Source organism: Notechis scutatus, chromosome 9 (genome assembly GCF_049901735.1).
Source record: "Notechis scutatus isolate UNSWTSFEM ecotype Mainland chromosome 9, rNotScu1.2, whole genome shotgun sequence".
Classification (NCBI taxonomy): Eukaryota; Metazoa; Chordata; class Lepidosauria; order Squamata; family Elapidae; genus Notechis; species Notechis scutatus.
Window position 1 is genome coordinate 11,606,685 of NC_142017.1, and position 18,404 is coordinate 11,625,088.

Genomic DNA, 18,404 nt, shown 5'->3' on the forward strand with positions numbered 1-18,404 from the left:
CAGATTCAGAATTCTTTTGTTGCTACCACTTGATTTCCAGTAAAAGATATCTTTTCTCTAATTAAAAGAGTCTAAGTATTTCTTTCTTGGATTTGGAATGGAGCACCAGCTGACAATTCTTCTGGTTTAGTATTTTTTATTTTTATTTTTCAGTTTAAGATGCCCAGAATTATTTTGGAGTTGGGCGGCCTTAAATTTAATAAACAAAAAGTAAATTCCCAGCTCTTAACAATGGACAATGAAAGATAGGTGAAACTTCCCTTACTGACTTTGTAAGTAAGCATCTGTCCCATTTGTGAGAATTTCACCAAACGGATATTTTTCTTTGGACACAAAATCTAGATGCAATTTCTTTTCCAACAAATAATAATTATTACTTATGTCTTCCAAAGTCATTCCATGAGATGTATATTGAATCGGGAATCACATTTTAATTTCTTTATTCACACAGACAAAGTCTATCCATGTGTTACAGTTCATTTCCAACCTGCATATTGAAATGTCAGTGTAAGAGACATTCAAAGCAGCAGCTTAGTATATTGGGTGACTAAGGTCTTGTTTATACATTTGGAAGAAAGGACCCATTTCTCCATTTTACTTTTTATGCCTAAGACTTTGAAGTTCTCATAGGAATGTCCCAAGAGAACCTTACTAGTTAGTTCCCGTAAAAGAAAACAACTGAAAAAAGTAGGGCATCAGATGTAAGGGACTGGCTAGTACAGGAAGGTCAAGAAAACATGTGGAAGAATAGGATGTTCAGGACTTGGAGAGCTCCAGGGTAGGAGAAAACTGCCAATATTAGATCAAGGGTCTTCAAACTTGGCAAGTTTATGACTTGTGGACTTCAGCTCCCAGAATTCCTGAGCTAACATGACTGGAGGAAGAATTCTGGGAGTTGAAGTCCACAAGTCTTAAAGCTGTCAAGTTTGAAGACCCCTGTATAAGAAAGTAAGTAGAACTTTCACTCAGTATGGTGCCATTCCATCAAACTGCCATTTTTAAAGCCTTTTCACTTCTTAATATTTTTAAAACATTAAAAGGCGCCAGGCTAGAAAACAAGAGACTGTGAATTCTAACCCTGCCAGAGGCACGGAAGCCAGCTGGATGACCTTGGGCCAGTCATTCTCCCTCAGCCGAACTCACCAGTCACAGGGTTGTTGTGAGGAGAATAGGAGAAAGGTGAGTTATTTGTAATCGTAATAAAATGGGTTATAAATAAATAAGTACGATAACTATAGAAACGGGATCTGGCTAATTTCAAAAAGAACAGATGCATGGCTGGATCCACACGGGACTGGGTAAACCAGATGGAGGGGAAAGAATAAAATCTGCCTTATCTCATCTGCAGTGGGTTCTGCCATGCTGTAATCAAGCTTTGCATGGATGTAACCTCAATATTTCTGCAACCTCTGCCACTTTTGGCTTCAGCTGCTATGAGCGGTCACAGATCATCTTGTAAACAACGTGGCCCTGGCACTCTAATCATGCCACAGAAAGAGGGCTTGCATTTTTGCCTGCACAAGGAAGCTTTATTCTCCGTTCAAGAAAATTACTTTTGAATAGGGTGATTCTTCCAAGCAGATTTCACATTGTTCCACTCTTATAGAGAGAATCTTGCCAAACTAAAGCACTACTATCTACATCATGGGTGTCCAGCCTTTTGGCTTGCCTGGGCCACACTGAGTGAAGAGGAATTTTCTTGGGCCGCATATAAAAATGTATTACATACTTAACGTTTGTAAACCATGTAACAAGGTTAAAAGTTTATGATCTTGTGGGGTTGCATTATTAGCTTTCCAGGGCTGCATGCAGCTTGCAGCCCACAGATTGGACATAGGTGATCTACATCAAGCACATACTCGGAACTATTAGGGAGGAGCTGTCTTCACCCACTTTCACTCACACAAATTATCTGAAATGAGCTATCTTTTGCACCTCTGATTCCTCATGAGAATCTGGCCCACTATATGCCACCACATAAATTTGTAAACCTTGGCATGTTACTTACAGCGACTGAAATAACTGTCACCGGTTCTAATTTGGACATAACTTCCCAGAAGAAGAAAAAAGTGGAAGAGAAGAACTAAAGAGAGAAAGAGAGAGAAAGAGAAGAAATAGAGAGTTTAATACTTTGTCTTTCTTTGTGTAGCAGATATTAACTGATGGTACATAACATTGTGAAAGTACACCCACTTAATTTACTAGCCAAATCTTAGAGATTTGTTCTCTCCAGCCAAGTGACATCCAATCCAGCTATTTCAACAAAAGGATTTTTTTCCCCCAGAAAGATTTCTCAATCAGTAAGAAATATATACAGCTTTCTGAACTCAAAAAACCTTGAAAGGGAAGCACCACATATTGGAGAAACATATTTGCAGACAAAAAGGTTCAGCTAGGCCCAGATATGACCAATGAAAAAGACACTCTGATTTGAAACACCAAACAATGCCGGGCAATCAGACTAGGAACACTGAGTTGAGATGGATTGCCGGTTTGCCTCCAGGTAATGTTTTTGTACTTCAAAAAAAAAAATGTTTGCATGAATTTATCCAATTTTGCACACACCAAATCCATAGGCAAAAGGGAATTAAGCCATGCGCTTATATTCAACTTTTTAAAAAAGTAAAATTATATTAAGGAAAAGTGCCACACCAATGCATATTTTGAAACAAAGCCTTCAGGAAGAGTGCAACACACAACCACTGGAAGTTGTGTAGAAAATCCATTCAACTGTCCCCTCTCCAAATTTCCAACCTAACCAGGAAATGGGTCCAAACCGAGTTGAGATTAGGAATACGAGAAACTGAGCCTAGGTTTTTGGCCATCCTCGTGTCTTTTCTTGAAATCTTTGTTTAGCAATTTCTACAGAAATGTCTACCCTTGCAGACTAAACACCCACTTCCAAGCCAGCTTTAAAAGTGATGACACAGCAATAATTTGATCCCAAGCTTTGGTATTCTGAATTTTGATTTGACTGCCTTGGATTTGGCCAGAATTTGGCCAGGAAGTCAGCATTCACAAACAACCACCTTCCCCCCCTCCCAAACCCTCTTCATTTTAGGCTACATTAGTTCTGTTTGCCTTCTGGTTTTCTGTTTTGCTGGAATCCAAACACCAAGCAGGGATTCACATGTAACTATTTCTCCAATCTTTCTTCTGCTGACAGCCAGACCTCAAACTAAGCAGAGCTTTCCCTCTTCCAGAAACTCCATGCTCGAGAGAAAGGGACAGCCACAGAAACTTCAAGCCTTCCACATTCTTAAAAGAGGCTGATTTTTTATTTTTTATTTTTTTGGCAGACCGAAAGCCATGCACAACCCAGAAGGTCTGCTTGATGCCCAACCTTCAGGAAGTAAGCCCCCCCTCCCTTCCTCCCATTGTCCCGAGGGGCAGGGGAGGGAAATGAGATCTGAAGGCACCTGCCCCATTGTTCAAAGCAGTGGCTGCATTCCCAGCCCTGCTTCCTGCCCTTTCGACTTCAGCCCTTACTTTCCACCCAACAAAGCGAGAAACCCAAGAGAGGGTTGGGGCTGGGGGCTGGGGGTTCCTTGCATTTTGTCTTCCTTGCCTGGGATGGAGAAGAAAGAAGAAAGGTGGGAAGACACCCCCTTCCCTTCCCTTTCCCCTCTTCGATCCCCACCCGCCTCTGCATACATACGTGCGACGGGCTCTCCACGATCCCGAAGTTTCTCTCCCTGCTGCGGACTTCCTCTGGGGCGGCGAGACGGCTTTCCTCGCAGGACCGCCGGAGGCATGTTGAGCCCAGCAGAATCTGGCCGGAGTTTGGTTTTTTGGGGGTTTCCCCCTGTCCCCCCCTTCCTCCTTTCCACGGAGAGGACCGCAAAGCCAATTAACCGGAACCGCTGCAGGCTACACTGCACACACGCACGGACGGGGTGGAGCAGCGTGTGTGTGTGTGTGTGTGTGTGTGTGTGTGTGTGTGTGTGTGTGTGTGTACGGGGGGGGGGGAGGAAGGCGTGCGCCCTCCCCCTCACCCACCCTCCCGGATCCCCTCGTGCAGCCGAGCCCCTCCTCCCCCACTTCCCAGCGAGACAATGGCTCACTCCGCCCGGCTTTTTGTGGCCACTGCAGGAGGCAGAGCTTTTAGCTCTCCGAGGCCCCCTTCCCTCCCTCCCTCCCTCCCTCTCCCCCTTCCCCAGATCCGGTGGGCAGGTGGGACCAAACAGGCTTTCGCTTCTCTCCAAAGCCCCCGACTTGGAGAAGAAGTCCTGGCAGAAGGGTGGGGGCGCCCCTTGGGGATCCGAGCCGTTCTGCCGAGAGCGCAAGGCGCTAGCTCCAGCAGAGCGAGCCGGGAGGGTGGGAAGCCCCTGTCCCGCCCCAGGCGGGGCTACATCCTACACCCCCACCTCCCTCCCCGTCTTCCAGCCGCCCCAATCAGGGACCGGCAAGCCGGAGTGGGTGGGGAGGGAGGGGAGAGAAAGGCAGGGAGGGGAGGAGGGGTGCGAGCCCGCCCTCCTCCTCCTCCTCCTCCTCTTACCGGAGCGCATCCGAGCAAGAGGCCTGCCTCTCCGTGCGGGCTCGCACAGCGCCTCGGGCGCGGACCGGGGCAGCGGAGGAAAGGCGAGCACGGTGCATTAAGGCTCCAGACCTCTTTGGCAGCCGGGCAAAGATGCTCCCCGCCCGGGACGGCAGCGGCGGAAGACGCGGAGAGACATCCGGGCGGGGTGGGGTTCGGTTCGGTTGGGTCCCAGGGCAACCCAGCCCCGCGCTGCCTGCCACCCACAGTCCCGGCCTGCTTTGCCGGAGGGGTGGGTGGGTGGGCTGCAGGAACAAAGGAAGCAGCGGATGGATAAGGGTCCCCCCTCTTTCCCGGCCAAGAGAAGGGCTTTGAGGATGCCTTGGGTTGGCCTCTCGAGCTGGACTGCGGCGAGGCTGCCTTGGCTCTTCACGCGTTAACTGGACCCGAGCACGGGTGGGCCGGGGTTTAGGGCCACGTGGGAATCTTCTTTGGTGGTTGTGGGGAATGGAAGGGTTGCTTTTCTCTTTGCGCTGTTGAGGTCCGCTCAATTCGGGCACTGACTCTTTTATTCCTGGGGAGTGAGGAAGATTTCCCGCTCCCCCGGATCTGATGGGAAATGCCCAGCTGCCCTGTAGATGGGACACCCGAGAGGATGTCCCTTGTAGGCCAGGATAGTCCTGGCCATAAAAATACACCCGTGGTTAACCCTGGTGATTCCTAACCAAACATAGCATTTTTGTGCTAATCCATCAGGCCAGGGTTTTTTTCCCTTTCCTTTCCTTCCCTTTCCTTTCCTTCCCTTCCCTTCCTTCCTTCCTTCCTTCCTTCCTTCCTTCCTTCCTTCCTTCCTTCCTTCCTTCCTTCTTCCTTCCTTTCCTTCCTTCCTTCCTTCTTCCTTCCCTTCCCTTCCTTCCTTCCTTCCTCCCTCCTTTCCTTTCCTTTCCCCTTTCCTTTCCTCCTTTCCTTTCCTTTCCTTCCTTCCCTTCCTTCCTTCCTTCCTTCCTTCCTTCCTTCCTTCCTTCCTTCCTTCCTTCCTTCCTTCCTTCCTTTCAGATTTTATTAATATAGGACACAGTGGGAGCATCCTTGGTATTGTCTCTGCCATACACACAACTACGGACAATGAGTTCATTTTATGACCATGGTGTTTACTTAACGACCACTGCAAAGAGTGTCATACATGGTTACCTGGACTTATGACCATCAGGCCGTTTTTTTCATTTACTGGGTTAAATGCAGAGTCAGGGCCCTTTTACTTACTGAAGAAGCCCCGTTGTTCCGTTTTCCAGTTCAGGAGACACATTAAACAAAAAAACCCACGGATTATTCATTAGATCCCTTCATTAATTATTCATTAAATTCATCAAGCTTCATTTCAACATTTTATTTAGTTTTTTTGCCTGCATGGTCCCTTCAAACCTGTGAGATTGTGGTCTCAAACCATTGTAGTCAGTGGTGGGATTCAAAATTGTTTACTACCCCTTCTGTGAGCGTGGCTTGGTGGGCGTGGCAGGGGAAGGATACTGTAAAATCCCCATTCCCTCCCCACCCCACTAACCTACTTTCCAGCTCTGTTCTCCTGTACAGGGCAACCAAAGAAGACCCAGTCAATCAGGAGGCAGAGAATAGATGAGGGTCTGGCCAGTCAGAGGTGGTATTTGCCGGTTCTCTGAACTACTCAAAATTTCCAGTACTGGTTCTCCAGAACTGGTCAGAACCTGCTGATTGTAGTCTGTAAATTACAGCTTTAGGGAATCATATATGAAGCTTGGTGACGGATGAACCTGGTTAGAAAAAGAAGAGTTAAAAATTATGATAGTGGAGCACGAAAATCAGGTGTTAATAGGAAACTGTGTCAGTTTGTTGCAGTAGAATTATAGAGTCTTGTGATACCTTAAAATAGGAGTGAGGAAAGAACCTGATTCCATAGCAAATAATAGATCACAGAGCAGAAGTTTGTCTTGTAGAGAAGAATTGGATGGGAGACATGAAGAGAGAATGGATTTCTCCTCCAAAGCCCCTGTGGGCTGGGCAAGAAGTAATGAGTGGATGCTTGTTAAAGAGAGATCCAACCTAGAAGGAAGGAAAAATTTCTCACAAGGAGAATAATCAATAGTATAGCTCAGGGGTCTCCAACCTTTTGGACCTCAGGGACCACCAAACTCATAATTTTAAATCTCCCGGACCAGAGACCTTGGGAAAATCCCCAAAAAAGTCTGCAGGAAAATTCCCCACCCCATTTTCCTACCAATCGATCATTCTTTATTTGGGATCACAGGATACCATCTCCAGCTCTGTTCTCAGGGGGAGAGAGAGAGAGAGAGAGAGACTTTTGGCTTCATGCAAGGAAAGCAGCAGAAGTCTTTCTTTCTCTTTGTGTTCCCACACAGCCTGGATTAATTGCTTTGTGGGGATGACATTTCTCTGTGGACCACCAAAATTTTCTCGTGGACCACCAGTGGTCCCTGGCCCACTGGTTGGCGACCACTGGTATAGCTTGCCCTTCTGGAATTGTGGGTGCTCCATCACTAGAGGTTTTCAAAAATAGACAACCATTTGAAACCTCCAAATCTATGATTCTAAGTTCTATCTCCTTTCTTGCTAGGTAACTGTCTTTTCTTTCTTCTCCCTCCTTCTCTCTCCTCTCCTTTCCACTTCTTCCAAGGCTTCTGCTAGGAAGGCACAGATCATCCTTGGCAGAGGTTTGAATTGATCTCATCCAAAAGCACTTTGGGGATTAGCTCAAGAGCCATAAGCTGCCCATTTTTTCCACAAAGAGCAACTGATTGATTGCAGTGCTGCATAATACTTAATGGGATAAAGTCATCTAGCGCGCAATTATCTTGCATTGGTAGATACATCTCCAAGATTGCTTCCAGTGCTTCGACAATTCCAAATCCATGTGTGATGAACGGACAAGATGGACTTCATCTTCTTATATGTAAACCATCAACTGTGTCATTGCTCCTTGAATCGAAATAAACTTGGGTTTATCTTGCTGCAGGTCATCCTAAGCTCTTATTAACCTGAAATTCTAAGCATATTTTAAAGCGGTAGTGTGTTAGTCTCCCACTGGGGCCTGGACTTTCACTTTCACCTTAAATTCCCCAAGTCCATTTTTTTCTTCTTTCACACAAAACGTCTGTAAGGGGTTCTTGACACCAAGAAATATAGATACTATCTATTTGCAATTTAAAGAAATAAATTTAGCCATTCTGAGCAAGTTCCATCATCTTCACCAACTAGTCCTCTATTGTGGGTGGTGATGAATTTTTCCATCCATATTCCGTTTTTCTCCTAACTGTAACTGTTCTGTTGTTATCCTTTCCTCCAGAAAGTTACATTTGTTTATGGACCAAAACATGCAATCATTTCAGAAACAATAAGGGATATAAAATGGGGGTTTATAACAAAATATTATGTTCCATAAAGCTCCCAAGATCAAATTTACATTTACATATTCTATAGCTGTTTTCAAATGATTTCATTTTTAAAAAAATTCCCCAAAAGTAGAAAAACTATCACATGGGGAAGAATTATTCTAGCTCAATCTGTAATTTGCACTAATATATCTCAGGGGGAAAATCTCCTGCTCTCCTCCAGGTTTTCCCTACCCAAATGCCGGAATATAGACAAAATTCCTCTTATACTTTCTGTGGTCCATCTATGCAATCACTTAATTCAACCTGATTCTATTTTAGTTAAGCATGTATGAGAAAACAAGTATAAGTATGTGTCAGCTCATAAAATATGCTGGAATCCTGACAGTATGAACATAACATATAAACATAAATATAAATGGATATATATATACATAATAAATGAGTACGAATAAATGGGAACCGTAGGACAGGGACAGGAGGCACACTGGTGCGCTTATGCACGCCCCCTTACAGACCTCTTAGGAATGGAGCAAAGTCCACAGTACACTGTTTGAGGTTAAAGCTGTGAGGGTTTGAGGCTATAACAACAGAGTCAGGTAGTGAGTTCCAGGCACTGTCAACTCTGTTGCTGAAGTCGTATTTTCTGCAATTGAGTTGGGAGCTGTTTATTTTGAATTTGTATCTATTACTTGCCCGTGTGTTATTGTGGTTGAAGCTGAAGTAGTCATTGACAGGTAGGACATTGTAGCAGACAATTTTGTGTACTAAGTTTAGGTCAGACCGTAGGCAGCATAGTTCTAAGTTGTCTAGGTCCAAAATTTCAAGCTTGGTGGCATAAGGTAATCTATTGCGAGCTGAGGAGTGGAATATTCTTCTTGTGAAATACCTCTGGATTTGTTCAACTGTATTAATGTCCATTATACAGTGTGCATGACAGGCAGATGAGCTATATTCGAGAATTGGTCTGGTGAAGGTTTTATATGCCCTGGTTTGCAATACAGTGTTACCGGAGAAGAAGCTTTGCAAAGTTACTCCAACTCCGCATGTACAGTACATTAAAATTCAGGAAGAGGTGTAAATGAAATCATCTAGCACCGATACAGCAGCTCTCCCTAAATTAAAGCCCTTGGAGGACGCCAGTCTACAACGGCAGCCGTCTAAAAATCTACAGAGGCTGTGAAAGTCTGAAACATGGAACCCAACACATCTGGATTGGGTGAACAATAGAATGCTGTCTATCCAAACTACGGAAAAGGAAGAAGCAAGCAGGCATGGAAGGCAATCCTTTCCATCATTGGTTGTTTCTGGAGCTGAGCACCATCTGGTGTTCAGTTTCATTATCCTGAAAAAATGCTGACGGCTCTGAAGGCTCACATAAAGAGGCCATTTTTGATGGATTGCTCAGGGAATTGATGATGTTGAACTTTACGATTTATGTTCGAGTAATAGAGCAAGGGGAGGATTAAGTAGAACGGTGATGCTCAAAAGGTGTTTTTTTTAATAAGCTTTTAGCATGGGTCTCTAGAAAAGAGGATATCAAAAAAAAAAAACAAAAAAAAAGGACAACGTTTTGCAAAACAAGGCAGTCATGTTTATCAGTAGAGAGAAAAAAAAATATTTGTAAATGGAAACAATAAGTATTCCATTCTATGCGTTATTATGGTCAATTACCATAAATGGGATCCATCCCGTCTTGAAGATGAAGAAATCATGGCTTCTTTGACTCAATCGTTTGATTTCTCACTGTCGCTTGTACTCTTGTGATCTCCTGTCTGAACTATTGCAATGCACTCTACATGGGGCTCAGGGGTGGTATTCAGCAGGTTTGGGCCGGTTTGAATCGGGTGTTACATTTACATCTGGTTTGCCAAACTGGTAGTTCAGCCAACTGACCTCCCAGGAGTCTCCGCGTGGCCCATTTTGGATGGAGGTAACTGCAGGGTCTGCGCGGAGGCTCTGGGAGGGTGAAAAACAGTCCTCCAGGAAGTTCTGGAAGTCTGGAAACAGGCTTGTTTCTGGCTTCTGGTGGGCCTCTGGCAGTGGTGGGATTCAGTTTTTTTCACTATCGGTTCTGTGGGCGTGGCTTGGTGGGCGTGGCAGGGGAAGGATACTGTGAAATCTCCAGTCAGAGGCGGGATTTTCCAGTTCTCCGAACGACTCAAAATTTCCGCTATCGGTTCTCCAGAAATGATCAGAATCTGCTGAATACCTACCTCTGGCCTCTGGAGCCCGGGGGAGGCCATTTTTGCACTCCCAGAGGCCCGAGGGAAGCCTTTGGACTCTGGGGAAGGCAAAAAATGACTAATAAATGGCATTGGTTATTCAGCGCTTGTGACACCGTTCCTCCATTGGTTGCCATTGTGTTCTTGGGTGCAATTCAAGATGCTGGTTGTTTTCTCAAAAACCCTTCTTGTCTTGGGATTGGATTACACAAGTTACACAAGTTGGATTACTCCCCAGTTGTTTCTGTTTGTCCAATCCAGTCTGGTGGGATGGATACAACTTGGGTCCCACTGACAAAAGAAGCGATTGGGCTTTTCCAGCCAGCATGGGAATTGAAGTCCACAAGTCTTAAGTTGCCAGGTTTGGAGACCCTGAACTAAGGAATATTGGTTGATGGAGAACAGGATGGCCCAGACTCTGCTAGCCTTTTGTAAGGCCCTAAAGACCTTGCACGGTGGCTCAGTAGCTAAGACACTGTATTTGTCCATCAGAAAGCTCAGCATTTTGGTGGTTCAAATCCCTAGCGCTGCGTAACAGAGTGAGCTCCCGTTCCTTGTCCCAACTTCTGCCAACCTACAAGTTCGAAAGGATGCAAAAAATGCAAGTAGAAAAAGAGGGACCACTTTGGTGGGAAGGTAACAGCTTTCCATGCATCTTTGGTGGCTAGTCATGCCGGCCACATGACAACAGAGATGTCTTCGGACAGCGCTGGCTCTTTGGCTTTGAAACAGAGATGAGTCACCGCACCCTAGAGCTGGAAATGACTAGTATGTATGTGCAAGGGGAACCTTTACCTTTAAAGATTTGACTCTGGGCCCAGGTTGGGGGTCCTGAAGGTATGTAGGGACCAGTTTCTGGATTAATTTACCAATTACGATGTATGATTTATTCTTGGCTGCTATGTATTTTAATTTTTTATATTGTTGCAATTGTTTTCATTTTGTTCACTGCGCAGAGTCACTTGTTGAGATGGGTGGTCATACAAATGGAATAAATAAATAAGGCAAGAAAACAAATTCCTGGCTTGCCTCCCTTTCTACTGCAATTGTTGCACCAGTTGGCTCTTAGACCAATATTCTTTGAAAGAACTGTGGTGCAGAACTGCAGACTGTTATTATTATTATTTTTAACAAATTGACTTCCTTGCCCCAGTGTGCAAACAAGCTGTGGGAAAGAGACTCAGAAAGTCTCACTCCAAATTGTACACCTGGATATTGGTCCTAATGTGAAAAAGTTCACTTGCTAGAATTAAATCCCTTTCATCTTAATCTTTCTAAAGAGAATTGGGAGAGATTTGTGCTTGGAGAGGAGAAAAAAGTCACTTTCAATTCAGATATAGCTATCAAAGGCCCTGGACTTTCCTTGTTTTTCAGAAAAGGGAGATTAGCAAATTGCCTGATCTTGCTTGCATCTAATGACAGCTTTTCTAGTCTCTTTTCTCCCTCCCTCCCTCCAACTCCCTCTCTCTTCCTCTACACCTCTTTCTCTCTCTCTCTCTGTTTAAATTTTGTCTAGCATTTTAGAGGAAAGATGACTGCCATCATTCCCCGAAACTAGGTCAAGTCACCTAATGATTATTTTAGAGGGTGTTCAAGTGCAGATTCATCTGCTGGTTCTCATCTGATCTACCTTATCTAAGATGCCAGGTGCCAACAATTATTTCATAAGAAAACAAGTAAAGATTCTCTCCAGTCAATCTTGATTTGGGGCTGTTTAGTGGCTGCAATGTGGATGCACCTTCTTCTGGGATCTATTTCTGGTCCCTCCCCCCCTTGACTACTTACAGACCTGGCACTTTCTGAGCGATATTCTGAGCGGAATCAGAAATTTCTTCGTGCTATGATATGGACCTCAGTACATGCCTTGAGGCTTTTTACTCCTAGTTAATTAGCTTAGGTTTAGGGGTGCGGTGGATCAGTGGCTAAGACGCTGAGCTTGTCGATCAGAAAGGTCGGAAGTTCGGCGGTTCGAATCCCTAGCGCCGCGTAACAGAGTGAGTTCCTGTTACTTGACTCAGCTTCTGCCAACCTAGCAGTTCGAAAGCATGTAAACATGCAAGTAGAAAAATAGGGACCACCTTTGGTGGGAAGGTAACAGCGTTCCGTGCGCCTTCAGCATTTAGTCACGCCAGCCACATGACCACGGAGACATCTTGGGACAGTGCTGGCTCTTTGGCTTTGTTACGGAGATAAGCACCGCCCCCTAGAGCTGGAAACGACTACCACATATGTGCAAGGGGAACCTTTACCTTTACCTTAATTAGCTTAGGAGTTCCTAGTACTCATAGATTTGCAATTCTCAGATATCTGAGGGAGAAGCAATAACTCCTGTGGTGTCCCATGATGAATTAGAAACATTTACAAGTGAAGCCATGGGGCTTATTCAGCACTCGAAAGGTTTTTTTTTTAAAAGATCGCATTATTAGGGAAAGAACTATTCTCCCCCTGGAATCATCAGATCAGAAATGTATCTGCTATTTACATTTGCAAGTGCCAACTACATCATGAGAAAACACCTCATTTTATGGTACGAGTAAGGAAAAAAGTAATTTGCAAGAAGCAAATAACTTAAGATCGTTTCACAGTTAATGAGGCTGTTCACTTTGGGTAGTTTCTTTCAGCAGCTGAAATGCTTTAGATGTGTTTGAAAATGTAGCTTTTTTAATGAGTAAAAATGGGTGTCTAGGTAAAAACCATGTAATGGTATTAAAGTGAATATGTGAGATCTAAAACAATGGAAGAGAGTATTTGTAGCTCAGGGCTAACTGTGGAGATTTTGCTGTTCTCTGAACTTGATGGTTTTCTTGCAGATGTTTCTTTACCCAGAACCTGCTCCCTTCTAGCACTGATGATGTTATCTAGTTTGGTAATGAAACATCTGCAAGAAAACCACCAAGCTCAGAGAGTACCAAAGACCCCACATCTAAAACAATGAATAGGTTTGGACGGCATCAAGGTTAGTGAGGGATTTTTTTGTTTTCCTGGTTTTTCTATCCATGCCTGCTCTGTTTTCAAATGCTTGTCGTCCATTATGGACCATGGTCTTCTAATCTTCTGATAGCTTTAGTAGAGGTTTTTATTTGGGACCTGAATCTGTCATGTCCCTTTTGGAGTCTGAATCCGAGGAAGAAGATGAACAGCTGACAGGGAGTGGGAGTTTGGCTCTGTTGGCTGTGGAAGAAACTTGGGAAAGGCAGAGTCTGGCTGGGCAGAGCAGGGAAGAGGTAGAATAAGGGAGAGGGAGCTCAGAGGAAGACCCAGGCCTACCTGCTCTTCATCCTAGGGCATGCAGGGAGGAACGGAGAAGAGAGCAATGTCGGTTGCATGGTTTACAGGGTAGGAAAGGGCCCTGATTCCCTTCATTAGCCACAACTGGGAAGAGAGTTTAAAAGAGATGCATGCTGAGTGTGGCATCTGCTGTGAACAAACGTAAGTTTATCTTGTGTTGACTTTGGTTATCTGCATTCCTCGCATCCTCCCAACTGTGTTGAATTACTGCCGTGCCTTCATGTCTGGAATTCCTTCTCCTGAAGGACTAATTACCTCATTTTGCCTTGTTTGGACTTATAGTTACAGTTTTGTTGACCATGTTTTAGACTTGATTCTCTGCAGCTATTCCTGGGAGTGTTTTTCTCCACCTCAGAAGGTAACCAGGACATTGGGGGCAAAGTTGGAGCTAATAAAGGGACTCCTACTGATTATCTGACTGTCTTGCTTTTGTGTCATGCCCCGGGTTATCACAGAATCTTTTTACATGAGTTCAGATGCCAGTCCTTCACCAGTTGTTCATTACCACCAGTAACAAATATATAAAAGTGTCACAGGAGATAATTCATTCAATAAAAAGCTTGTAACTAAAAATACATTTAATTAGAATAGCTGCAATAATCAGGACAAACAAGTCATCATCTAAGCTTTCTTATAACAGGCAAAAAGAACCCCACAGTGCTTAAAAGCATTTAAACATTGGATTTCTATATAAGGAGAAACATTTCTAATCCCTCAGTACAATGGCATCCCCATTAAAAAAAAAAAAAAAAGTATCTACAGACCCGATTTTGTTTAAAGCTTGTTTCCCTTAGGTTATCTCAGTCTGCTCTGAAAGTGTGTAAAAAACCTGATTGTCTTTTGTATGAGGAATGCACAAAAAAGTTGAACCGTTTTTCAGTTTTACTGTTTATGGACAGGGTTGGGATAATTTGCAACTGACTACGCTCAGTAGACCAGATCTCCACTAGGTTCCAGACCGTAAAGCTCTGCCAGCATCTTGAATCTGGGACCCCAATCATTGAGAAAATCATAATCAATATCCAAGTCGGAGGAGCCTGAACCCAGGGAGCTTAGGGATTCCGCAATAGACTCGGCCCCTTCATAGCCAAATATGTGGAGGGTATCATAGGGCAACATATCTCCATCGTTATCAGCTTCATCTTTTTTCATCTCAATCATGATGCCCATTTCTCCAATGCCTGAAAGTCCGTTCTCAGGGATCTTTTGTTCCCGGGAATATTTGCAAGGTGAATCCTCCAAAGGCATTCTGGGGCATAGTATCCCTCTCTGGCGGGCTGAATTGAGAACCGAGACATCATAACTGGTGGTGTCCATTTCACCACCGCCTTCTTCATCATAGGCCACCAGCTGCTCATGGATCTCTTCTACGTTCTTCTTGAGAACACTGAGATCTTTCTTGTGCCGCCTCCTCCAGACTATCAGCAGCATAGTTAATGCTGTAAAAAAAAAAATGGGGGAAAAAGATGACTAGCCAATATCATGTATTCATACGATGTTGAGTCTGTGTCTTTGATTCCTTGATTCTTTACCAGAGCTTTTCACTATGATGAGGATTAAATACCTTCCACCTAGCTGAGTTCAAGAATGTTGCCTACCTTTTGACATGAAATAGTTGGGTTTGAATACAACTGCTTATCATTTTCATTTGATGGGGCTTCTGAGGCATATCTTAGAATAGAACAGAGTAAAGTAGAGTAGAGTAGAATAGTAGAATAGAGTAGAATAGAATAGTAGAATAGAGTAGAATAGAATAGTAGAATAGAGTAGAATAGAATAGAGTAGAATAGTAGAATAGAGTAGAGTAGAGTGGAGTGGAGTGGAGTGAAGTGGAATGGAATGGAATGGAATGGAATGGAATAGAATAGAATAGAATAGAATAGAATAGAATAGAATAGAATAGAATAAGGAATGGAATAGAATAAGGAATGGAATGGAATAGAATAGAATAGAATAGAATAGGGAATGGAATGGAATGGAATGGAATAGAATAGAATAGAATAGAATAGAATAGAATAGAATAGAATAACAGAGTTGGAAGGGACCTTGGAAGTCTTCTGGTCCAACCACTGCTTAGGCAGGAAACCCTACACCACTTCAGACAAATGGGTATCCAATCTCTTCTTAAAAACTTCCAGTGTTGGAGAATTCACAACTTCTGGAGGCAAGCTGTTCCATCTTCTCTGTCCCTACACCTGAGCTGTTTCATAGCACCCCCTTTGAGATTTGAATGGCCCCAATCCTGTTAGCCCTCAGAAAAATCTTGAATACCACAGGCACTAGGTCAAGGTAGCATGTGAGCCATTTTAAAGGCTCAACCTCTTTGTGGAGCTGTAATGGTATGTGAGAATGACCTTGAGAACTGAGGGAAGAGATGCTTCCCAGGAAATGATCAGACAAGAGGGGCGGAGGGAAGCCCCCATGGCTTAAACAGTTAGAGGAAGAAACTTAGGAAGGACCCACCCTAATGAATCAAGCAGTCAAAAGTGGTGGTGGGAAGTTTCTGCCTTCCGATAGCGCAAGATTCTCTTATAATGTAGTCTTACAACAAAGTAGAATTAGCTCATGGTTCCTGTCTGGTTTATTTGGGAGGGCTCACATCAAGGTTGCAAATCTGAAGGTACAAATCTCTGCCACTTTTAACTGATTAACTGATTCATCAATCAATTAATCAATCAATCAATCAGAATAGAGCTGGAAGGGACCGTGGAGGTCTTCTAATTCAACCTCTTGCTCAAGCAGGAGATCCTATACCATTTCAGACAGGTGATTGTCCAGTCCCTTCTCAAAAATCTCCAGTGATGAACCACCTACAACTTCTGAAGGAAAGTTGTTTCAGGTTTGTTGTCCTGTAGGCCAGGTTCCTGTAGGCCAGGTCCTTCCTAAGTTTCTCTCCCTTCCCCAAGAAACCACTGGGGACTCCTCCACTTCTTTTTTCCTCATCATTTCCTAGACAGCATCTCTTCCCTTGTCCCTCAAGGTCATTCTCACATACCATTACAGGAGTTTTATTCTTTTTTTTTTTTTTTTTTTTTAAAAAGCTTTTAACACTCCTGCAATTTTTTCCACTGGTGCTCCTTCTCTTTTGGTGAAAGAGAACGTATTTGGGACATTTATGCCTGAAGAGGATGTTCACGGGAATGCAACGCAGCATTCTTGCCAAGGAGTTTCTGTGCTCGGATGAATTATCATGGCACTGTCTCTTCCTTGTGATCTGCAGCTCCGTCTTCCCACAACCAGGTTCACAGGCTTCAGTCAAACTCCAAGCCCTTTCAGCTTGGAAAGTGGGGACTGTCAAGGAAGGTTCAAAGAACAGGAAGAAGTAGAAGCAGAAGCAACAGGTTCTTCTACCCAGAGGTGGCATTAAGCAGGTTCTGACCAGTTCTGGAGAACTGGAAGAGGAAATTTTGAGTAGTTTGGAGAACCGGCCAATACCACCTCTGACTGGCCCCGCCCCCATCTATTCTCTGCCTTCTGAGTCCCAGATTGGCTGGGTCTCCTTTGCTTGCCCTGCACAGGAAAACGGAGCTGGAAAGCAGGTTAGTGGGGTGGGGAGGGAATGGGGATTTTGCAGTAACCTTTCCCCGGGAGTAGGGAGGGAATGGAGATTTTGCAGAATCCTTCCCCCACCATGCCCACCAAGCCACGCCCACAGAACCAGTAGTAAAAAAAAATTGAATCCCACCACTGCTTCTACCCCCTTCAAAGACTCAGAAAACTGGAGAAATTCTAAAGGAATCCTTATGTAGGAGAAAATCAGAAGCCCCCCCCCCTTTTTTTTGAAGGGGAGGAAAAGTCTAAGAAATCACCGAATTGTTTGAAGAATATCATTACCAAGTACCAAAAGGCCTTCAGTGCCATCTTGGTTAACTTGCCGAATCCATGTTAAGGCATTTTTATTTGCTCAGTTTATATTAACTGCATTGCCTCTGGTAACAGGAAATGTTCATTTTATTATTATTTTTAATAATATTCTTTTAAATGCTCTTGCTCTTTTTTTGTTTTGATGTTGTGATGGCTATTTTACAAATTCTGCAATGATTCTGAGAAGTGGAAAACAAAGATGATTAAGAGACTGGAGGCTAAAACATATAAAGAACGGTTGCTGGAACTGGGTATGTCTAGTCTGATGAGAAGAAGGAGAAGGAGTGATGTGATAGTAATCTTTCAATATCTCAGAGGCTGCCACAGAGAAGAGAGAGTCAAACTATTCTTCAAAGCACCAGAAGGACAAGAGGCAACAGATGGAAACTAATCAAGGAGAGAAGCAACTTAGAACTAAGGAGAAATTTCCTGACAGTTAAAACAATTAATCAGTGGAACAACTTGCCTCCAAAGGTTGTGAATGCTCCAAAACAGGAAATTTTAAAGAAGAGATCAGATAACTGTTTGTCTGAAATAGTGTAGGGTTTCCTGCCTAAGGAGCGGGTTGGACTAGAAGACCTCCAATGTCCCTTCCAACTCTGTTATTCTATTCTATTCTATTCTATTCTATTCTATTCTATTCTATTCTATTCTATTCTATTCTATTCTATTCTATTCTATTCTACTCTACTCTACTCTACTCTACTCTATTCTTATTCCTATTCCTATTCCTATTCCTATTCCTATTCCATTCTATCCCTATCCCTATTCCATTCTACTCTACTCTTCTAAAAACCACCATCACATGGGTTGCTACTTGTATTAAGTTCCCTTCCACCCCCCTGCCCCGTTCAAAGCAGAAAGGGAGGAGCAAAGAGAAGTGAAGGTCGATTTACCAAGGATGGTGAAGATGCAGACGAAGATGGTCACCAACACTTGGATGCCAACTCCCATTAGCTTCGCTTGCCCTTCGCAACGCATTGCCCCCTCCTTGTCGCATTGGCATATCTGGATGGTAAGAGTGTTCGTGCTGGTCTGTGGTGGTGCCCCATTGTCGGAGATGATGATAGGCAAGAGATGAGTTTTGAGTAACTCTCGGTTGAACGGTCCAAACTTGACGGTGACATTTGCTGTGTTATCTGGAAAAGGCAATAGCGTGCAGTTGAA

At 43.8% G+C, this 18,404-nt stretch overlaps 2 protein-coding genes and 1 long non-coding RNA gene across 4 annotated transcripts in view; 1 reads left to right on the forward strand and 2 right to left on the reverse strand.

Moving 5' to 3' along the window:
• BEAN1 (brain expressed associated with NEDD4 1) overlaps window positions 1-4,325 on the reverse strand; it is a 42,856-nt gene extending 38,531 nt beyond the window's left edge. The window contains exon 1 of the mRNA XM_087971611.1: window positions 3,659-4,325. Within this exon, the coding sequence (XP_087827737.1) occupies window positions 3,659-3,755 (97 nt within the window). The 5' untranslated portion in view covers window positions 3,756-4,325. The remainder of the gene's footprint in view (window positions 1-3,658) is intronic.
• A 189-nt stretch (window positions 4,326-4,514) lies between these two features.
• LOC148129835 (uncharacterized) lies at window positions 4,515-7,483 on the forward strand. The gene is made up of 2 exons (XR_015750575.1): window positions 4,515-4,769; window positions 7,146-7,483. It is a non-coding gene; the product is annotated as an uncharacterized LOC148129835 (long non-coding RNA).
• Window positions 7,484-13,933: 6,450 nt separating this feature from the next.
• The window catches only part of CDH5 (cadherin 5), a 32,980-nt gene continuing 28,509 nt past the window's right edge, over window positions 13,934-18,404 (reverse strand). For both annotated transcript variants that reach the window (XM_026672040.2, XM_087971609.1), the window contains exons 11-12: window positions 18,134-18,376; window positions 13,934-14,812 (exon numbers count right to left, since the gene is read on the reverse strand). In XM_026672040.2, coding sequence (XP_026527825.2) covers window positions 14,301-14,812; window positions 18,134-18,376 — 755 coding nt within the window. In that variant the 3' untranslated portion in view covers window positions 13,934-14,300. The remainder of the gene's footprint in view (window positions 14,813-18,133; window positions 18,377-18,404) is intronic.